Source organism: Nematolebias whitei, chromosome 13, assembly GCF_014905685.2.
Source record: "Nematolebias whitei isolate Nwh7 chromosome 13, NemWhi1, whole genome shotgun sequence".
Classification (NCBI taxonomy): Eukaryota; Metazoa; Chordata; class Actinopteri; order Cyprinodontiformes; family Rivulidae; genus Nematolebias; species Nematolebias whitei.
The window spans coordinates 10,658,708-10,679,837 of NC_056510.1; the positions used below are offsets into that span (position 1 = coordinate 10,658,708).

General features: G+C 41.4%; 1 protein-coding gene across 1 annotated transcript in view; it reads left to right on the forward strand.

Annotated features, from left to right (window-relative positions):
* LOC119419522 (histone deacetylase 4) overlaps positions 1-21,130 on the forward strand; it is a 151,130-nt gene that overhangs the window by 64,856 nt on the left and 65,144 nt on the right. The window contains exons 3-7 of the mRNA XM_037686857.1: positions 7,580-7,774; positions 7,875-8,020; positions 8,446-8,596; positions 14,105-14,225; positions 18,289-18,407. Coding sequence (XP_037542785.1) covers positions 7,580-7,774; positions 7,875-8,020; positions 8,446-8,596; positions 14,105-14,225; positions 18,289-18,407 — 732 coding nt within the window. The remainder of the gene's footprint in view (positions 1-7,579; positions 7,775-7,874; positions 8,021-8,445; positions 8,597-14,104; positions 14,226-18,288; positions 18,408-21,130) is intronic.

The following is a 21,130-nucleotide window of genomic DNA, read 5'->3' on the forward strand; positions in this document are numbered from 1 at the left end:
GAAGGTCCTTCAGATAATCTGGTGAATTTCCGTATAAACACTGATGGGTGATGAGAGCAATTTTGTACTGAATTCTGTAAGTGACAGGAAGCCAATAGAACCACTTCAGTTCAAAGTCTGTTCGGAGGCGTGTTTTCCTGCTAAAAATAACTACTTTATAACAGTTAAGGCTTGTATCTGTCAGTTTAGGAAGTTTCCAACAGAGATGTACATTTTTGCGATTTAAAAAAATGTTTTTATGCTGAGCTGCATCTGTGGTTGAGTCAACCTCATCAGCTGTCTGTGCTGCAGGGCCCCCGTTGTGCATGTTTTATTAGGTAGACAAAAGCCAGGAATGTACACGTGTGCAACAAGTGGATCATTAATGGTGAGCTAGGACATGGCTCAGCCAAAACGCGAAGAGGCCGCGCACAAAAGAAGCGGGTTCGTCCAGTCAAGAATGTGGTCAGAAGCTGACGCATCCTCATTGTTGCTCGGAGAATTAGGAGGTAAAGAGAGAGTGACGCTCGTAAAATTCTTAATATGCCTGAGACTGCCTTCTGATGTCACTGAGAGAGGAGGGAGGGAGAGTGGGAGGGGACGGGAGGAACAGGGAGAGAGAGAGGCTGGCAGCTGGAGGGCAGTGCGAAACAGCGTCAGTGAGAGGAGGCAGAGTGAGAGACGGAGACCAGGGGAGAGATTTTAGTCTCAAAACCAGCTCGGTTTGCTGCTGCGCTCACAAGAACAGACTTTTTTCAACATTTCCTGCTCCCATTGTCCACCACAGACCCATAAACGTGCAAAAACTGGACAGACTGGCACAACTGATGGGTAAGAGATTCTTTATGCAGCTCGGTTTGTGATCGCTCAGTTGTTTGAGTAGTTTTGTACACTAGTTTTCTCTGAAGGACGGTTTGGAGGAGTTTATTACATCAGAACAATCATGTTTAACACTATACATGTGTTTTCTTAGTGCGCAGGTTTACTGCGTGTTTGTTGTCTTCAGGTGTGTGTGTGCGTGTGTGTGTGTGTGTGTGCAGCCTTGAATAGTGACATGGTTTATTGAATGGTACTGACGTACGGGGGCTCTCGGAGCAGCCTTTAACTGAATGGAGCAGATGACAGCGTGGCTGCGTCTGTGCCTGCATTCACACTTTCTGCTGCGTGCACGCGAGCGTGCGTGTGCTTTCATGTCTTGCGTGAGACACATGTGAAACTTTAAATGTTTAAAGTTTTAAAGAAAAGGGCAAAACTGGAGTTTATTTTGAATTAGGCTACGAGATTCAGACTGAATGGTAATCTCGAGCAAAAAAGTGCAACTATTACTTGGTCTTAAAAAGCATACGTAAAATGCAGTTACTATTAGTTTTGCTGCCTAAATAACATTGCGTACTGTTTGATTGTATTTTATGAAGCTATTCAATGAAATATTTATTCCTTGTTATCTTTTTAATGCAGATGTATGAAAGATAAGACAGGGGCAACAAAAGTTTAATGTCCTGCACTCAGGACAGAATTTAAACTGATATGTGATCTTTTTTATACTATTTTAAATGATTAGCCTTTATAGCAATCCTGCAGTATTATGCTGCGTGCATCACCTGCTAACACGCTAACTCTTGTAGCTTGTAACTTTGTTTTAAAACAGCGTTACCGTAAGACAGATGTGTCGCTTCTCTGGTTCACAAACCATGACTAATGGCATTATTCTCTAAGCTAAAATGTACAAACAGCTAAAATTGTCTTTTTTTTTTTAGCTAGCATAAAGTTTAGGAGAGTTCACCCCTTCAGCTACCAAACACAGCTGAATGACTGCTGGAAGAAATGGGTAGAAAAGGGGTGCTCCATGTACCTTTGGTATATTTTTCAAAGGCGTTCAAGCCGTAGGACATACAACAGTTAGTGGTTTTGACAATGTGACTTGTTTACTCCCTGGTACACCTCAGACCTGGTTAACAACCCGTCTATTTTGAATATAAACTTTGTTGCCTTGTGACCGCGTCGTTCCACCTTTGGGCGGTGTGAATTTTGAGCTCCATCCCTGTTCGCTCCAGCTTTGACAAAGTCGACCCGCTGTGACACAAACAGCAGACGGGGCCCTGAGAATGTTTGTGTTTACGTGTACCCAGTTGAAAATACTCGAGACTTTAGTTGCTCTTTTGATCAGTTAATCTGCCGGAGTCAGTCTGTGGAGCGGGCTCGCTTGCTGTCGTCATGAAAAAGTGAAAACAGATGCGATGAAAACAAATAGATGGCGGCACGCACTACACAAACGTCTCGCTTCCCATCCCAGGCTTAAAACTACAGCGCAGTGCTTACGCAGCACATGCAGGCTGATTGTGGAAGTAGTTGCCCACTTTTATTGGATAACCCTCCACCTCATGCTCCTCCCCATGCTCTCCTGTCTAACCAACCACTGGCTACAGCCCCAGCAGTCGCCATGGCATTTGCATCCATCCTCTGTCAGAACCTAAATCTTGGGGGCCCAAAGCTGAGGGATGTTACGTCAGCGATTACTATTCATTCCTAATCTGCTGGGCTTATGCTGATATCACAGGTTTTTGTTCCTCTATCTTTATTCTCACACATTGTTCTGACGTTTGCTCCTTTCACATTTGGCTTGTGACTAAATGTGCAGACTCAAGCTGTGGAGATTTCTCTCTGAACGCATGGATACCCAGAGGGTCGAGGGACTCCCAAGGGAATCCTGCTCTATAAATAGTTCTGCCTGTGTGATCCATAGTCTTTGCCTGGGAGGAGGGGATGAGAGGAACGTAGGAGGGGCTGAGTCAGAGATAAAGTGATGGATGAACAGAGACAGGAAGGCGAAGAGAAGAGGGTCTGACGTTTCTCTGAATGCTGAAGTAGAGAAGCCTCACAACTCGATGTAATTTGCTCAAATTAAACACAATTTCCTGTCTGGAAATCAACGCAATTTATCTTGCATCCTTCCTCATAACTCGAATAAACCTTTGGAGCTTTGCTGAACTGTTGGCTGCAGAAGATCCTGCTGTTTATGCATCTAGCTGTTTCCAAATACAGACTGCAATATTTGAGTTATTGGAACTTTTTACTTTCAGTGCAAAACTTTTATGCAACAATGATGCAAAAAGTGGGCAGCACGGTGGCGCAACTGGTAGAGCTGCTGCCTCTCAGCGAGCAGGTCCCTGGTTCAAACCCCGGTCCAGGGGCCCTCTGGGTGGAGTTTGCATGTTCTCTCCGTGCATGCGTGGTTTTCTCCGGGTACTCCGGTTTCCTCCCACAGACCAAAAACATGCATGTTAGGCTGATTGGTAACTCTAAATTGTCCCTAGGTGTGAGTGAGAGAGTGAATGGTTGTTTGTCTTGTTTGTCTCTGTCGCCCTGTGATGGACTTGCGACCCGTCCAGGGTGTACCCCGCCCCTCGCACAGTGATTGCTGGACATGGGCACCAGCGACCCCCCTGACCCAAAAATGAAATAAACGGGTAAAGTTAATGGATGGATGGATGATGCAAAAAGTGTACTGGTCTCTGTGTATTGTATTGATATAAATCCCTTTTTAGAGCTTCCTTTATTAGATGCATGTAAAGCTGTAGATCTGATTTGCTCAGATATTGGTGGATTTGCATGCTCATGTCTAGTCCACAATGATTTATCCTGGGGAACCAGCTCTACTCGTATTGGCACAGCTCCATAACCTCATGCCACATCCACCGAGTGCCATCCTTGTAAACATGGCCGATTTGCTCCGAGGTGCCGACATCCTGCCACATGGTGTGCGTTACTCTGTACGTTCGCCTCCATTAACAAAGTTTAGTTTACTGTAAATGTGCTTCTTGTGATTTTATTTTTCTTAGAGCTGTTGTCTTTTCTGTCAAGGTACAACTAAAATGATTTTCTGGAAATGTACAAGCTGTGAATATCAGCGTACAGACTCAAGAACAGCTTTATGAATGCAAACTGTGGCGTACTGGCTCCTAGAGTTTTTATTATTCCAACAGCTGACTACCTGGTTTGACCAGTGTTTGCTCCTTTTAACCCTTTCTCTCCAGCCTCTGCTCTATAATGTTTTATAATCATTAACGATGGCAGGATTAACAGCTTGTTAAAATCGATTTGGTTTTGAGAAATAGAGATTAGCATAGTGGCGTTAGCATTTTTTTAAACGTCCCCACATAAATCGTAACTATACAGCCAATAAAATGTAAACTGTGGCTCTGATGTGTCTAAGGTTTGAGCAGCTCGTTTGATTGGCTCCATATTTTCTATGGTGAGTCCTTCAGCGGCACTACGTTTCAGTTTAAGAACAAAACTTAAACTTGTGAACAGTTGTGTGGAGAGCATTTTAACTGGACTTGCATACCTCTGCTATGGTTAAAGTGGTGCTGGTGGAATGGTTTTAACGCTCAGGCACGAGATGATAACTGCACATTTAGTCTCATAATGCATGGTCTTTAAAAGAAACAAAGTAGTTTGTTAAACTAATACTATGACCTGACTATAAAACACGAGGAAGACCATCAGAAATTTTCAGATTGGTTAAGCCTGTCCCACCACTTGTATAATCAGGTAATTGGTGCCAAATTAGTGGTATTTTTAAAGTTGTCATGGTTAATGTTGTATTCTATATTAATATTTAAATGTTTAACAGATGTTACTTTTAGATCTGCATTTTCACAGATGTGCAGAGCAGTTTTAAAGGAAAGTGCTATGTGTTGTCATCATTGTATGTTCCCATACAGTGACGAAATTGGTTCTCTGCATTTAACCCATTGCACCTGGGTACAGCCAGATGGAGCAGTGGGCAGCTATTGAGCACCCGGGGAGCAATTAGAGATTGGGTGTCTTGCTCTGAGACATCATGACATGTGGGAATGGTTGGGAGTCGAACCGTGACTTCTGGTACCAAGTCGGCTGCCCTGCCTCTACCCCATCTAGGCTCCATTAGCATTAGTTTTAATAATTCTTATTTGTCTGTGTCCAACTTTTACTTTTATGAATAAACACATTTCATGTCAACTTCTTTACATACCTTTGTGTTTAATTTAAATTCGGTAATATCTTAGGTGAGAATAAGTTATTTATTTATATCTGATGTATGTCTGTTCCAGCAGACCTGTTTTCTGCTTTATAAATAATTAGTTGATGTCATGGTTTACCTAATGGGTATAATTGTTCCTATCATCATAGTGTTGTAAAATCTAAAGAGTTATTTCCTAAGACTAACTGTGCAAATATATATTTTTTGTAGTAGTTAAGCTCATAGCTTGTTTCACACTATAGGTTCAAGACTGAACTGTGATGGGGTTTTTGGGGTCACCTTTCTTGGTGAAAGGTACAGATTGGACATTTTGTTGACTGGAGATACGTACATGAAGGTTATGTTTGAGAGCAAGTGCCAGAGCTGTACTTGGAAGGAAAAGATGGCGCTTGTTTTATTTCGAGGAAAAAAGTTTAACCAGTAACGGTGTTAACCGACATGACGCTTTGTTCTGTTTAAAAAGTCTCCCATAACTTGGACAGCAGACGGTCTTTGTTGGTTTGAAGTTTAATGCCTGTTGAACGTGCGAGTGAATGGTTGATGGGCAGTTTTGTGTAAATGTATGTGTGCATGTGAATATGAGGCAACGGACTGAGAATATAACGGTTTATGGCTTTGGTTAGGCAGCATGGGCGGTTTGCATGAGGAGCTCAAAGTAAAGTTTTTGGCTTCTTTTTTTTTTATAAAGAAGTGACCACTGTACATGTTCATTTGTTAGAAATATAAAAATCACAATACAGTGACAGATTCTTAACCTTTCCCTTGTCATGGCTAATATTTGGTAACCCTCCAACATTTTTATAAGCACTCGTACTTTATGACTGAACAGAATGTTCTACGAAGGGATCTTACTCCACGCTCCTCCCGAAACAAAACCCAAGCTTTTCTTCATTTTTGTTTTCAAATTAAAAGATTTAGGAGCAGATTATTCCAATGTCCAGCTGTCAGACAGGTTCTAACACATCCAGAGATATCCATCAAGGAAGCACCAGCAAGTCTGGCCTGGCCACACCCTTTCTTCTCTCCCTGCTGGCCCGTTGGGTGGTGTCAAGTTTCCTCCTGCACTAAAACCTGCCCGGTACCAAAGATGTCACCGGCTATCTCAGCAACTTAGCTGCCTCCTTTGTTTGCCTTTTCATTGGTCACCGGGGATGCCAGGGCGTGCATGATAGGCTCGGGATGTTTTGCACTCGTTTCAGGTTATTGATCACTGGCAGAGGGCTTGGCACGGCACAGTGTGGTTCTTCACAGAGCAGATATCGATCAGGAGAGACTAAACGGTACACAGAAGGTCAGGAATTTATTTGGCATGTAAAGTGAAATATATAGTCTGTTTTGGACTCGTCAAACTCACTCAGATCACTAACAAAGTTTTACATTGGAGTGAAGTGGAGAGAGTAGTGACAAATCAGGGATTTAAACTTGGCTAATAATTCATAGTCCTCATGTTCATCTAATTCGGTGGTTGTTTTTTTTTGCTGCAGTTGAAGCTGCTGTTTTGCAGGGAATTGATCTATTTCCGTTCATCTTCTAGTTGTTGCATGTTAACAATATCAACGTCCCCCTTTGTTTTGCTCTTATTATCCCCGTTTCAGGGATTAGTCCTGTAAAACAAAATAAAAGTTGCCGATTGAAAAGGAACCTCATACAAATTCACATCTGTTCTGTTGTGTCAGAGCAGAGTTTGTGAGCCTCTATTGAATTTAACACTGATTATATTTTAATCTCACTCACTTATATGTTTTAGTGGACCCCCTTGTTTGTGTGCAAATAAAGTAACCTGTTTCTGCTTCATGTTTTGGGTATAATCACATAACTATGAAACAACTTTAAAGGGGATACACGATATTGGCTTTTTGGCCAATATCCGATATGCCGATATGTTAAAACGTGTTTGGCCGATAACCGATACAAATACTTTTTCAGTTTTTTTCTAGACCTACTTACAGAGACTACACAGCTTTCTCTGCTGTGGAATTAAAATACTACATTATTCTGCATGGTCTTTATCAGTTTGGCCTGCTACTAAATGCAGATGCTCAAAAAGGGGCTGAAAATGATGTAACACTTCAACTTGGATTATGTTTAAAGCCAAATTTATTCATAACATTTACTCTCTCTAACACAATAACACTCGAACAGTGCAAATTTGTAAATTTTCACAAATCTAAACTCAACAACGGCACACGTGATGTCATAACGTGCTGGCGCTGCAGACATCCTTGTCACTGGGTTGTCATACAAGGCGCTATATAAACAGCGCCTTTTATATCTGAGTTATTTTTGATGGAATGGCCGATATTTAACTTTATCATTAATATCGTCCGATACCATGCCGATGATATTGTGCATCCCTAGTTATGAGCAACCTCAGAGGCTGGAATATGGGATCCTAAGTGCAGCTATTAAAACTTTGTTTTAAATTTTAAAGTAGCTGCTGTAACGGGGCTCATTTGTCTGATTTGGATCAGTTAAGTGTTACCTGTCAAGAAAGTAAGAACTTAATGAACATTGCCCCAAAGCGAAAATGACAGTTTCGTTGCTTGACAGTTTTTTGTTTCTTTAATTTTTTTCTAGTTGACGTGAGCTCAGCAGCGCTTCCCTCGCAGGTTCCCCCCGCCACCACAGCCATTCTTCCCATGGACCTGCGTGTAGTGGACCACCCTCACCCCCACCACCACCAGCAGCCCACGTTTGGCCTGGCGTCCCATCCCAATCAGACACCGGCTCCCTCCACAGCATCGTCCGAGTCAGGCGGCGGGCCGGTCATTGGTAAGGACTGAAGATCTCTGGCCGACTTGTTGCATTCCATTTGTTTTCTCCAAATGATCCCATCATTAACACCCCCCCCCCCCGCCCCCCGTACCCACAGGCCACCAGGATCAGCAGCTGCAGCACGAGCTGGTGGCTCTCAAACACAAGCAGCAGCTCCAGAGGCAGCTACTGATCGCAGAGTTTCAAAGGCAGCATGAACAGCTGTCGAGACAACATGAAGCACAAATGCAGGAACATATTAAGGTACAAATCAAAGGGCCTTCAATTTGTCTGTGTTTTTCCTTGGATAATGTGCTAACCATCTTGTGAAGAGAAGGAGAAAACGTGATTGAACGTCAGTGGTTTTTTTTGGTGGTGTAATTTACTGCTTGGTTATCTCCACAAGAATCTTGGCTCCTTAAACCACGTGTGTGTGAATTTTATTAAAACAAAACAAAAAAAAATGTCCAGCTTATGTTTTACTTGGAGCTCACAGCCTGCAGAGACCAGCAGTTTGGGCTGAAAATAACAACAATATGCATTCTACAGCTTGAACTCTGTTGTCATTACTGCACTCCAACTTGGCTGCAGTCCAGCGTTTGGGGGTGAAAATGTTCGTAGCCGTTTGCTTTGGTGCAGCAGCCTTATGCTTTGCTCTCTCCGCATTCATTAGTTTTTCTCTCCACCAGCACCAACAGGACTTATTGGCTCTTAAGCATCAACAAGAGCTGCTGGAGCATCACAGGAAGATGGAGCAGCAGCGACATGAGCAGCAGCTAGAGAAGCAGCAGCGGGAACAGAAACTCCAGCTGCTGAAAAACAAGGAGAGGGGACAAGAGAGTAAGTAGCAACCAAAATGTTATTTGAAGTGTATCCATGACATGTTATATACTGTCCTCCTTTGAACAGCTGTGTAGAAATGATAACAGGTGTCAGAGGTACTTTTTCTCTACCAGCCCCTCGGTCACATCACCTGTAGTTTTGGCACAGCCGTTAGAACAGCCTGACCTCACACATTCACCATAGGGTGTCTCAAAGTGACCAAGACCGGTTAGAATGGAAAGACACTGAGGAGGCACACTTGTCCTTAGTTTGAAAGTTTCTTTGTGCCATCTAGATTTATCATGGGGAAATAACACATCAGAAATAAAGTTCAACCAGGTTAAAGAATGGAAATAATTTCAATTAGGGCTTCATTTCTCTTGTTCTGGTGAGTACACTCCACTGGAACTGTGAAATTGTTTTGTGGACCTTTAAAATACATTATGTAGTTGTTGCTGTAGTTGAAAGTGGAGTTACTGCTGCATGGATCTGTTCATTTCAACCCACACTGGTTTCCCTGCTCTGCAGCTAGCATGTCCATATTCAGCTCAAAGAAAACCAAACAGGCTGCTGCAAAAGAAGGACGAAGCTGAAAACAATTGGCAAAATGCATCTCAGTAAAGAGTGACACGTGTGCAGAGCTCAGATTCACCACTCGACGAGGAACCTACTGGATGAATAGTCAGTCTGGTTGATGTGTTACACATTAAGTCACCAGGAATGCTTACAGGCTGAAGCAGGGTTTCCAGGAACTCCAGAAATCAGGGAGAACGTAGAAAATGACTTTAACATCTTCCACACAGGAAATACTCAGAGAATTTAAGGAAAAAAAACATTAAAAAAAAATGGTGAACACAAAAGAAATTTGAACATTGATCCGTCGACTAAAAGATCTTTCTGGGATTTAGATTCAGTTCAATTCAGTTTATTTATATAGCGCCAAGTCACAACAAGTCGTCTCAGGGCACTGAACAGAAACATTCACATACATATAAAGTCAGTTAATAACATTATCTAAGGAGCCAACAGATTGCTTTGAGGTTTCAGTTACTCGCAGTCTCCCATCCTAAGCAAGAAGAGAGGCAACAGTGGAAACAGAGTGTCCGCGGGGTCTTGAAAGTTATTAAAAGTTGATAAATCAAATTTGGGAAAATTAAGGGTCTTGAAAAGTATTAAAAAGTCTTGAAAGCGATTTGATGAGGTATTATTTTTTTTGCTGTTATTCTAGCTTTAAATAATTTGACAGCAAAAAGTATGTATGACTAATATTTGTTTTCCTCACCGCGGAGGATTCGGAAACTGCTTCGCACAAATTTAGAGTGTCAGGTTACAACAGCCTTAACGGCTAGGCCTATCTTGTGCGCATGCGCGACTGCTTTGAGTCTGTGTGTTCGAGTAAGTTGCCGCGAGACCGTGAGAACAATGGGTAAATGCAAGTTTTCGGACTCCTGGTTGGAGATGCCTGATTTTCAAGAATGGCTGAGGCCTGTCGCCGAGAATAACCGCGAGGCTTATTGTACATTTTGTAAAAAAAAGATGAGCGTAGCCTCGATGGGCATAAAGGCCACAGTGGAGCGTGGATTCTCAGTTAACAAGCAGGTCAAAACCTGCAACATACACGAAGAGACGATGGAGGCTCTGAGGTTGATCTGCGACAAGGTCAGTGTCTGTGGGGGTGTTCTGCAGGTACCTCTGGCCAAGGAGCTGCTGGCTTCTGTTGCCTCTGCAAGGTCAAAGTACAGGATTTACCTGGAACAGCAACGAAAGAAGAAAGAAACTTCCACACAGAGCCTTAAGAGGAAAGCAGCTGGAGCTGAGTTAGAAGAGCTGAAAAAAAAAGAGAAAACTTCTACAAGAGGTGTGCGATTCTCTGCAAAAAGATGCAGATCAGTTGGCAGAGCAGGCAGAGGGAAAGTCAGGTTCTTTAATGGCCCAACTGATCACCAAGTCCAATGTCTTGAGAAGGAGACGTAAAGAAAAACTCAGTGAGCTGGTGCAAACTGAAGAGTTGCTGGAATGCAAAGCAACTGCACTGAGGCACATGTAATGATTACTGTGTTTATTTCTTATTCGCCATTGTTCAACCAAGTTACTTTAAAATAACTACGAGTCTTGTTGTAACCTAAGCTATATTTTCTTAAACCTAGTCGTGGTTCAGTTTCTTCTTTTGAATTTTTTTCTATCCACTGTATCTCAGTTCTGTTGTAGGTTTGAGATTCACAGATTTAATTGAAAACAACAGCAGTTTTGTAAATCAAAGATTTGTTGCTTAATAAAACAAAGTGACGATAAGGTCTTGAATTTATTTTGGAAGGTCTTGAAAAAGTCTTGAAAAGGTATTGAAATTAACTTCATTATTTCTGCATATACCCTGGGAAAGGAAAAACTCCCTCATGAGGAAGAAGACTCCAAAAGAACAATGTTTTAATTCTAATATTCTAGTATGTTGGGTCCGTGTTCTGCTTCTACAGTGTACATAGTACATGTATCCTCACTTATTGGCTATGATGGCTTTTTAATATGTTCTGTAATATAATAAATTATTAGGAATGATTGCTGTGTGCATGTACCGTATACTGCAGTATACCGGTACTTACTGTCATCTCTTAATGGGACTCTGCCTCCCACATACGATGCTAAGTTCTGAGCATTTCGTGTGACTGAAATATCTCCTGGAATTTCAGGACTCTCTCAGAAAATCTGGGATCTTTGTTTTCATGAAGTGTTGGGAGCCCTGTGAAGGACGTGTCTTATTTTGGTATTAGAGTGACATTTCGTTGATCGATCAAACTGATGGATCATAATGTTTGAATTGGATGTTGCTTTTACTTAGTCTCTGTTTAGGGAGGGATTGTGCTGCAGAAACAATATTTGAATCAAACAGTTTTCTGTAGATGGTTAGTTTGTAACACAATTTGATGCATTAACGTTTCACTCATTTTTATTTGAGGATGCTTGTGTTTTATGCAACGTGTGCAATGCCAGTTTTGATAGCCTATACAGTAGTCCCTTGCTAATTCGTGGTTCGTTTATCGTGGACTTGCTCTATCGCGGTTTTTCAAAATAAGATTGGACGTGACGCAATTGGCTGATTGATGGATGAGCTGCATGATCTGCATGGAATTTTTATTTAAAATTAATTATTTTAAATTATTTAGCACCTGCTGCACCGTTGTGCAGCCCACAGCTGCAGGATGAACTTCCTGCTGCAGCTGATCAGCTGTTCACCGTGCAGAGTGGAGAAGTGGGCGTGGCCAAGAGCACTTGCAGGTGGCTGAGAGCAGCTGAGGCAGGGAGCTGAAATCGTGTCATTCTGTGCTCTTTGAGAGCATTTAGAGTTTAGAAACATTGTTTAGAATATTGATATATATATATATATATATATATATATATATATATATATATATATAGGGCAGCACGGTGGCGCAACTGGTAGAGCTGCTGCCTCTCAGCGAGCAGGTCCCTGGTTCAAACCCCGGTCCAGGGGCCCTCTGGGTGGAGTTTGCATGTTCTCTCCGTGCATGGGTGGGTTTTCTCCGGGTACTCCGGTTTCCTCCCACAGACCAAAAACATGCATGTTAGGCTGATTGGTAACTCTAAATTGTCCCTAGGTGTGAGTGAGAGAGTGAATGATTGTTTGTCTCGTTTGTCTCTATGTGGCCCTGTGATGGACTTGCGACCTGTCCAGGGTGTACCCCGCCCCTCGCACAGTGATTGCTGGACATGGGCACCAGCGACCCCCGTGACCCAAAAATGGAATAAACGGGTAAAGATAATGGATGGATGGATATATATATATATATATATATTATCATCTATCTATCTATCTATCCATCTATCCATCTATCCATCTATCTATCTATCTATATCAGGGCTTCAGGGTACGGATCCCTCGTGATAAACGAGGAACTTCTGTAATCTATAACAGGGCTATTCAATTTGCAGCCCACGGACCATTTCCGGCCCGCAGGTGACTTCGATCCGGCCCACCAATGACTTCATTAATATATATATATATATATATTTTTTGGTTTTGTTCTGGGTTTGGGTTTCTGTTTATTTCATTTATGATTCAATGCAATAAAATAAACATTGTAAAACTTGGTTTATTTACCTAATGACTTTAATCGCTGCATGTCCGGCCCCTGAGCTGCTGGCTTTCAGAAACGGTGGCCCCCTGAGCATTTTTGTTGAATAGTCCTGATCTATAATCTCGACTCTTCTGTAAACCTTGTCAAAATCCCATGTAAACATGCAGACAGTGTGGTGGTTCTGAAGCAAATTTGACTGCGAAATGCAAAAAGCAAAAAAAGTGAAAACATTTACAATGAACTATTTGGTTTATTAATGTTTTCCTGTTACAAGCTGCATATCCTGGAAATAGATTTCTTATCATTCCCAGATCTCTGTAATCAACTCGGCCAAACTTAAGAGACCAAAGTTGTTCTCACTGGACTGTAAGAGCTGCCAGGAGTCATGATGATCTGACTGCAGTGTTACTTTTCTGTACTCGGATTTACAACTCGAATCCATCCGAAACCGATACGTAAATGAGAATCTATGCGGTTGCTTATTTTTCTGGCAGGAACATAGTGTCATTTAATAGTTTAAGTACACCATAGTTAATAAACTTAAACCATTTTTATGCCAGTTAACTTTTTTTTTTCCTGTCATTACTCATTGGGCAGTGTGAGATTACAGTTTGACGTCTGTGGAAAGAGCATTGGGTTGTAAACAGGCAATGCTTTGTTGAGTACTGTTCTAAATTGCGTGGAGGCAGTCTCATAAAAGGACATGTATTGGAGCTGTCAGCACTTACAGCTGCACCATTATTTAGAGAACACAAATTAGATGTTGTCACTTTCACGTACTGAACTGACCACTTCCTCTCTCAGGCCTGAGACATCACCTCATGTCGCTCTCACTGTCGTGTTCCAATAAAAGGTTTTTCCTGCTTCCTCGAAACAATTTTCATCACACTGTCCCCCCCCCCCTTTGTCTTTCATTCATTGGGCAATTTGTTTCTATAGCCGAGGAATGAGAGCAGTAATTGAGAAGATTGGAGTGCAACTTCTGATGTTACATAGCACTCCTGCTGTCCTTGTGGAATTTCAATAAAACTCTGAGCACTCTGTTTATACAGGTTTGGGTGCCCATTATTGGTCAAAGCATTGATGGATGCTGTTATAACCTTCATGTTAGTGTCACATTTTGAACCAGAGGTTTGATTCAGTAGATTTTTCAAGCACAATCTTCTCCATGTAGGGCAGCGGTTTTCAAACTGTGAGACATGAAGCTCCAGCTGATAAAAGTATGTGCTTTTTTTTGGTTCTTCTACTTTCCTATATTCCTGTAGAATCATGATTGTTTTTACTAAGTCTGCACCCACTCTGCAAATAAACCAGGATCACCACATGTTTGGCACCTTTAAACCAGACGAGTCTGGTGTCACATGGTGTTTGTCAAGTTTTGGATTAAAAAAAAGCATTTATCTATTGTTCTCATGTTCTCTTTGATGCTGTGTAGGTGCAGTGGCCAGTACAGAGGTAAAGATGCGACTGCAGGAATTTGTTCTGAACAAGAAGAAAGCCCTGGCTCAGCGAAGCCTAAACCACTGTCTGCCTAGTGATCTGCGCTACTGGTATGGGTGAGTATCAGTGGTCACTGTTCTTGATTGATGGCAGGATGGAGCAGGGCCTTGTCTGCAGCAATGAAGGTCTTGCTCTCTTCATTTGTTGTGAAGAGGAATCTGAGACAAAAGGCAAAAGTCTCAATTTACTGGTCTGTCTGCATTCCAACTCTCAGCTATGGTCATGACTGAAAGAATGAGATCCTACAAGTGGCTGATGTGAAATTCCTCTGCAGGGTGGCTGGCTCAGCCTTAAGGTGGTATCTTTCTAGGCTGGACTGTTGGGAGACTAGCTGGCGACTCAATATTGTGAGAAAAAACTCCAAATTTTTGCTATAGTCTCATTGAATGCGGAGTGTTTGCTACCAAGTGACCAGTAGCTGTGTGGCCAAGTTTTGAGTTTCTAGTTTTTAAAATCATGGCTTATGTTCACATGCTATATTCTTGGCCCTGCAAAGATTTTTTTTTTGTCCTCCTCCATCCACACTGCACTCACCTTGGCCTATCTCCCCCCCCCCACACCCACCTTGGAAGCTGCCCCTACATTTATGATTTGGTGCCAGAGCACACTTTTTATAAATTAGAACAGGCAGATTGTAATATTCAAGGTCAAGTTCAAGGTGTCTTTATTGTCATTCATGGTACATTTATGGTACATATGTTGGGACAAAACTATGTACACAGGGTCCCAGTTACATCCAACAAAAATACAAATTGTAAAGAAAAACAGTAGTAAGATCAAAGATATGAACTAAGAAATACACTAAACTAATAATATACTAAGCACCAATAGTACAAAGCAATGCGCCAAACAACAACAGCAGCAAGAACATGAGTCTGTGAGCAGATGAGGACAAATGAACACAGCAACATGAAATAAATCAGCAGCATGAGATCAGCAGCATGGATAGTCAGCAGCACATATCAACAATCAAGTGGCATTACAGTGATTTATTTACAGTGGTTTTCACAGTGATAATCCTGACTAGAGATTCATGAGTCTAACAGACTCAGGGTAGAAGCTGTTCCTCAGCCTAGTGGTTCTACACTAAATGCTCCTCAACCTTCTGCCTGAGGGGAGCGGGGCAAAAAATGTGTGTGCTGGGTGAGTGGGGTCCTTCATGATGCAGCTGGCCCTCTTCCTGCATCTGGAGGCGTAGATGTCTGTGATGGTGAGGAGGCTTACTCCGACAGACTTCTGTGCAGCCTTCACCACTCTCTGCAAAGCTTTTCTTTCAGTATTTATCATCAGCGTAATTTTTAGATCTGGACATTTGCCTTGGATGTTTCCTGTGCAGGTGTCAAAATGCCACTCTAGTGCTCTTGAGACGAGTTATTGGTGCCTGCAACAATTCAGATGAGTTGAAGAAGTCCACAATGACTGACTATTTTTTCCTACATGACTATTTTCAATTCCTACATTTGTTCAGTTTCAATACTTTTGTGTCTGTCTAAACAGGTCTCAGTTGTAAATGAGTCTTCGAGGCTCAGTGTGATGTATCTGTCTAAATAAAGGTTGAATTGAATTTTGCAAGAAAACATGTTGTTGCACACATTTAAGAACTCAAGTGAAAGGACTATGCAACTCAGCAACTCATGCAAGGAAGTTGAGAGCCCCACAAACATTCCAGGATATCCAGGAGACTTCCACGTGAATGTGATTTGTCAACTTGTCACAGCGCAATCCGATGATGACACCTTTAGAGATAAACTGATGAGCCCCATAATCTGATGAGAGCTCAGAGTGAAACTGCTGCTCTTTTTTGGAAAAGAAGGTGGCTTGGTGCCTCCCTATGGAGGTTTCCCATGCATGTCCCACAGGGAGGGAGCCCTATGGCAGACCCAGAATTTGTTAAAGGGATTAGACTGTATGTCCCCGCTGGCCTGGAAAGGCTTAGGATCCCACAGGAGAACCTGGAGATTGTCTTGAGGAAAAAAGAAGTCTTGAGTTTCCTTTCTGGACCTGTTGCCTTCATGATATGAGCATGAATAACTGGACAAAACATCCATCCATCCATCCATTTTCTTTACCCGCTTATTCCATTTTGGGTCACGGGGGTCGCTGGTGCCAATGTCCAGCAATCACTGTGCGAGGGGCGGGGTACACCCTGGATGGGTCGCAAGTCCATCACAGGGCCACATAGAGACAAACGAGACAAACAACCATTCACTCTCTCACTCACACCTAGGGACAATTTAGAGTTACCAATCAGCCTAACATGCATGTTTTTGGACTGTGGGAGGAAACCGGAGTACCCGGAGAAAACCCACGCATGCACAGAGAGAACATGCAAACTCCACCCAGAAAGGCCCCTGGACCGGGGTTTGAACCAGGGACCTGCTCGCTGAGAGGCAGCAGCTCTACCAGTTGCGCCACCGTGCTGCCCTGGACAAAACATGATGTATAAAATTAAAGGAAACGTGTAGAAACCTTGTACTGTCGTGGCCCATTAAACTAAGTAAAAACTCATTTCTAGTCTAATTTTAACTATGGAAAGCTAAGGATTTTATTTTTTGATCACCTTTAAAAGTGGTTGTACAATATATCATTGAGATATTTGTGTTAAAATAAAAAAAAAAAACCCATAAAAGACAGATTTTTTTTTTACCATTATGTGTTTTCCACAAACTTCAGAGCTATAACAAATCAGTTATTTATTTTTCTTTCATCAAAGACTTCTGTGTCCGAGTCATCGCCTGTCTCATTTCAATGAGGAAAAAAATAAATAAAAATCACATTAAGGAGGAAAATCAAACATAACTGTGGATGACAGACATAAAGTTCTCTCATCTTTATGGCTTTGCAAACATGGCAAACAGCGTGGTGTTGTGAACCCCCCGTTGTGTGGGTGCCTGTCATCTGTGCTTTTGTGTGCACATCAAATTGCCAGCATCAACATTAGATTCTGTGAGTTTAAATTGTGGAGGAAAGGCTGCAGCACGGAGGCTTTTTCTGTCCGTTTGTTGGCGGTGATTGACAGTCCGCTCTGTCAGAGGTGTGTTTGAAGTGGGCAGTAAGAAAAAAAAGAAAAACATGGCTTTTTTTTTTCTTCTTTAAATGTTTGAAGCCAGGCAGCGTATCTGCCTGCGCACAAGTAGCTCTAAATCACTGTTATACCAGCTTTTTAAAAATTAGCCCTTCGTCGCTGAGCTAAGAGGAGGAATTGGAGGTACCCCCTGTCTGTCTGTACATGATAATGTGGAAAAATAAGCGAGTTACCAGCTTCCATTTTGGTGTGTGGTTGCATCTAGTTGTAAGAAAGGTCACTTTCAAAAACTGGGTTATGTCAAAATCCAAGACGGCCACCACCATGTATATATGTAAACAGACCACCCCTATCATTTGAGGAAACTATGCTTTCTAGTTTTTATATTGCTTAAATGTATATTTTCCTTAAATGATTGTGGTGGCCCTTGGGGTGACCAAGGCCACCATTGACCACCCCCTGGCTCCGCCATTGCGCCTGGTGGTGGATAAAATTGCTCTCTCCACTCACCAGGATCCATCACTCTGTGCTGCCTCAGACAAGCACAAAAAAGCTTCTTCTGTTCTACACAGTGCAACTCCTACGCTCTTTAGTATCTTGCACCAAAAACATTAAGGTTTACATTCCCTGTTCAATTCCAGGCCAGAAAAACACTCACTGTTCAAATCCCTCAGTGACAAGGGGCAATGGTGTTCGCTTGTCTCCTTGCTTCGTCAACCTGTTGAAGTCCTCTCGTCCTTCGTACACACGTCCTGTCTTTAGGTTTTATTCTGATGTTTTTCTTTCATCCTAGTTGGCTAGATGAACTTCAAATTAATAGTTCAGATTAAATGAGGGTCCCTTTTCTCTCACGTTTGGGTCTTTTTTGCTTTCCACCCACCTAAATCTTTACGGACACTTTAATGCGTCTTTTAAATTCTTGGCCTTGAAAAGAGAAATGAAAGCGGACTGTTTTACTTCCCTTGTGTGTGGGTGCATGCGTGTGCGTGTGGAATGCAAGGTACGGTTGTTGTAGGAGGATTAGATATTAAAGAAGTAGGTATAGCATATTACTCTCTGGATAGAACTCGTTCTTTTTTCTTTTTCTTTTGCAGAAAAACCCAACATAGCTCTTTGGATCAGAGCTCACCCCCACAAACAGCACTGTCGGCGTATAACCACCCGATGCTGGGCACATACGACTCAAAAGACGACTTTCCACTACGAAAAACAGGTACAAAATTTAAAACTTTACTGACGGTTTTCCTTCTAACGTGCATCCACAAATCATCATGTCATCGCAAGTGAGAATGGAGCACTAATCTGCTTTACTTGCAGCTTTAGCAACTGGAAATGAGAACTTGTCTTATTAGCTGAGTCAGAAACCAGGAGTGATTAATTATGACATCTGAAATATTCTTTTCTCAACGTATGAAAAATTTCTCGACCTCTCCTGAATTATTCTATAGTACATGAGGGTTAAGGGAGGAAAATAGTACGGCGGAGCTTTAGGGCCACGCTAAGAAAAAAGAAATTACATTGCCATGTTAAGAAAAAATAAAGTTAATAGCCATAAAATTACAAGAAAAAAGTTGTACTATTACGAGAATAAAGTCGAATAAAGTCTTAATATTATGAGAATAAAGTCATACGAGCTTATTTTTTTACAGCTCTCGTTTATTTATTTATTTATTTTTCCACGAGTCGGGTCCACGATGCAACCCGTCAATCAATCCAGTAGGCGTGTCAGCAAATGACCAATCCGAAGCTAAATGAGTCGTAATATTATCCGAACTCTGACACGATAAAGCAGGTTTACTTCATTTTAACTGTGGTAAAATGAATGTTGAGCATCTTGTTAAATTATACTTTGTTATTGGTTTTACAAATAAGGAGATAGTTAATCTGTTAGCACATCAGCATCAGATTATTATCAGTATCAGAACTTTAAACCTGCTTACAGTAAGGTGGTACGCTCTGCAGGTAACGAGCATTTGGATTGATTGACGAGTTGCGTCATGGATCTGACTCGTAGAAAAAAAACTAATAAATAAACGAGAACTGTTAAAGAAAAAGTCTCGTACAACTTTATTCTCGTAATATTAAGACTTTATTAAACTTTATTCTCATAATACTGCAACTTTATTCTCGTAATTTTATTACTTTAATTTTTTTTTTCTTAGCATGGCCCTAAAGCTCCATCATAGATTTTTTTTTTATGACAAATTGTAAATTTGACACCAGTAAACAAAAAATAGGGGGTGTTAAATAAAATAGGATAAACTGTTGATATGAAATTTGGTAGCAACCAAAAACTGTGGTTGATGAGAAGTTGTGGCAAATCGTTCGGCGTGAAGACAGAATAGAGGAAAACTGCTACCTTCATTTATTGTCATATCATATATCATCATGTATGCATACTAAATGATAAACCATATTATACTTTTTATTATATGCCCGATAGGTTACCATATCATTGCATTCTGTTTTTAACCAAAGCACAGAATAATGGCAGCAAGTACATTTTGAAGCAATAAGCAATATGCAAAAAAAAAAAAGAATGCTAGAAACTTATGATGGATAATTAATCTGAGATTAATGGTTAGGGTAAGTATTGAAAACTTCAACTGGATCTGTTTTTCACTTATAATCAGCTGTTTGTTCCCATAAGCAGCTGTAACGTTTAGATTGACGTCAGGCCTCCCATATAGGACCTCAATGAGAGGTGCCTGGTAAATAAAAGTTAAAATGAATAATAAAGTGAAATTTTCACAATAAATAGATTTTTTTCTGTTAAAAGGCCTTCAAGTTTTTGCTGTGTTTTTGACTAACTCCTACTGTTTTTATTGAACCTGTTGAGCTACATTTCTTCATGGTAACCATAAATAACAGCCCACCGTTCACCCTGGAAGGAATGTAAAATAAATATAAATTCTTGCTTTTGGATGCATCAGACTCTGTCCATCTGCTCCCATTCAGAACAGCCAAGCTGTGATTATTCACTTAGCTTCGGCAGCTGCTTCGGTTCCACCACTGTCTGCTTTCACAGCTGGAGAACAAACTCTGTGTACTCTGCTCTGCAGCCCACCTGCTGTGATTTGGAGACAGAAACCTCAGACCGTGAGTTTTAACTTGCAGGGACACTCGGATACAACCCAGGATTTTCGTCTGAATGAAAAATCACAAGGGGCGGTGCAGTTCTTATTGACAGTTCTCAACAAGTACAAGTCGTGTAAAAGTGCACAGAGTTTGGTTCTGGAGGAAATCGTGCAGACACAGCTGCTGTGTAAATAGCTGGCATGGATAATATTAAAGTTGCTCACAGAGACACAAACTGTGTTCAAGAGGAAGTGAGTGACGGTGCTCAGTTCATGTGTGCGCTCTTCACGTCACGGATGACGTTTTTCCCCATGTTGGCCCTTTATTTATGTAAACTCTAAAAATGCATTAAATGCTCTGCGAGTTGGGGCATCCAGTGATTTACAACAGGGCTTTGTGATAATGACTCTTGGAGCACAGAGGGACACTTTGAATGCTGTGGCAGGAAGTCTGCAAGTTTTCTTCATTCCAGAGATTGACTTGTCACGCTGACCTTTCTTTTTCTTTTTTTACACACAACTACAAACGCACACACTGAACACTACAGTGAAGACTTCACTATCATGGTAATTTAGAGTCTCATAGTTTTGCCAATGGCTTTAGATTTTAGCAAACATTTTTAAAACTACTGTAATAAATTTCTTCTTGGACCATAAACTTACTAGTCAATCTTGAATTTATATAAATGGATTTTCTTTGTTGTCCTTAGTCAAATGATTGTTGAACTTGTTGGACAGTTAAAGTGTCATGAAACCTTGTCTAATGAAACTCAATGTTACTGAATCCTGGAGGTGTAAATTTTATTGTGATCTTTTCAAGGTTGGAAAAAACATATATACATATATATATATATATATC